At 38.6% G+C, this 1800-nt stretch overlaps 1 protein-coding gene across 1 annotated transcript; it reads left to right on the top strand.

Moving 5' to 3' along the window:
• The first annotated feature begins 1023 nt into the window (after positions 1-1023).
• Positions 1024-1518, top strand: LOC110924449 (uncharacterized mitochondrial protein AtMg00810-like). Its single transcript, XM_022168452.1, has one exon. The coding sequence runs from the start codon at positions 1024-1026 to the stop codon at positions 1516-1518; it is 495 nt and encodes a 164-aa protein (XP_022024144.1).
• Positions 1519-1800: the final 282 nt, after the last annotated feature.

Raw genomic sequence — 1800 nt, 5'->3', positions numbered from 1 at the left:
AGAGGTTTTGATTTCTAGGAGGGTTTTGTGATTCCATTTTTAGATCTGATTAGAGTTTGGATTTTGTTTGTAAAGATTGGAAATGAAGGGATGTTTATATAATGTTTTGTTTTTAAGTTATACAACATGGCCCTTTAATAAAAGTTATTTACAAACTAGCCCCTGGAAAGGTCAAATGACAAGAATGCCCTCATGTGCAAGGCACATGATCAGATTTAACCAAAAAATCTAACTGGGTTTGGCCTAAAGGACATAACGTGCAACATTTGCAAACATTAAGGACAAAACTCATCAATTTTAAAGACAAAGGACAGCGCCTGTAATTTTGGACATACATAAAGGACAAAACTTGTAATTTACTCTTTAAAATAAGTTGTCATTACATATGATATTCTTTTAAAAAAAGTCTGCAACATTTTAGAAGAAGGGTTGCGTTTATGTTTTGAAAAAGGCAACCTTTTTAACAAAAGTTGCAATTTTCTACAAATTTTGTAACTTTTTTATAAAAAAGTTGCAAATTCAATATAATTTTGCAGCTTTTTATGAAAAAGGTTGCATTAGATCTTCTAATGCAACCTTTATCTTCAACAAAGTTGCATTAGAGTCAAATGCAACTCATCTGAAAAAGGTTGCTTCTAAAAGGTTGCATTAGGCCTATTTTCTAGTAGTGGTGTATTCAATTTAGTATAAACCAGATGGTTCTATTGGAAGATACAAAGCTCGACTTGCAGCCAAAGGGTACACTCAGACATATGGGATCGATTACTCTGAGACGTTTTCTCCGGTTGCAAAAATGGACATCATCAGAGTCCTCTTCTCCATGGTAGCAAATAAGAATTGGCCTCTCCATCAGTTTGATGTTACAAATGAATTTCTCCATGGAGACCTAGCGGAAGAAGTCTACATGGAGGCACCTCCAGGTTTTTCAGAGGATTTTAAAGATGGGGAGGTTTGTCGGTTGAAAAAGTCTCTATACGGGCTAAACAACCACCTCGGGCCTGGTTTGGAAAGTTCACCTTGGCCATGAAAGAATACGGGTATTACCAAAGTAACGCTAATCATACCCTGTTCCTCAAAAGAAGAAACGGCCTCGCAACTTGCCTGATCATATATGTAGATGACATGATTATTATCGGAAATGATGTGGAAGAGATAACACGGCTGGAAAAGAATTTGTTTTCAAAGTTTGAAATGAAAGACCTTGGGAATCTCAAGTATTTCCTCGGAATAGAAGTTCTCAGGTCTAAACGGACGATTTTCATCTACCAAAAGAAGTATGTCCTTGATCTTCTGGTTGAAACTGGTTTGATTGATTGTAAACCAGCAGATACGCCAATGGTGGTGAACCACAATCTTCACATGGAACTTAATGGCGAGCTTGCAGACAAAGATAGGTATCAACGGCTCATGGGCAAGTTAATTTATCTCTCCCACACTCGCCCTGATATACCTTATGCTGTTGGAGTGGTATATCAGTTTATGCACCAACTGCAAGTTGCTCACATTGAAGCTGCTTAGAGAATTCTAAGGTATCTAAAGGGAACCACAGGCCATGGAGTGTTGTTCAAAGCAAATGGACATTTAAATGTTGAGCTCTACACTGACGCCGACTGGGCAGGAGATAAGGGAAATCGAAGGTCAACATCAGGGTACTTCTCCTTGGTTGGTGGAAACCTTGTTACCTGGAGGAGTAAGAAACAGAAGGTGGTCGCTCTGTCGAGTGCAGAAGCAGAGTTCAGAGGCATTGCTCGAGGGTTAAGCGAAGTTCTTTGGATCAGGAAACTTCTACAAGACATCGGT

The sequence above is a fragment of the Helianthus annuus genome, chromosome 17 (assembly GCF_002127325.2).
Source record: "Helianthus annuus cultivar XRQ/B chromosome 17, HanXRQr2.0-SUNRISE, whole genome shotgun sequence".
Taxonomy (NCBI): domain Eukaryota; kingdom Viridiplantae; phylum Streptophyta; class Magnoliopsida; order Asterales; family Asteraceae; genus Helianthus; species Helianthus annuus.
The sequence above is the reverse complement of the archived record's forward strand: the minus strand, read 5'-3'. Positions and strand labels throughout refer to the sequence as shown.

Excerpts from the sequence above, each read along its gene's own strand:
- LOC110924449 (XM_022168452.1), top strand. The coding sequence starts at position 1,024 with ATGAAAGAATACGGGTATTACCAAAGTAACGCTAATCATACCCTGTTC.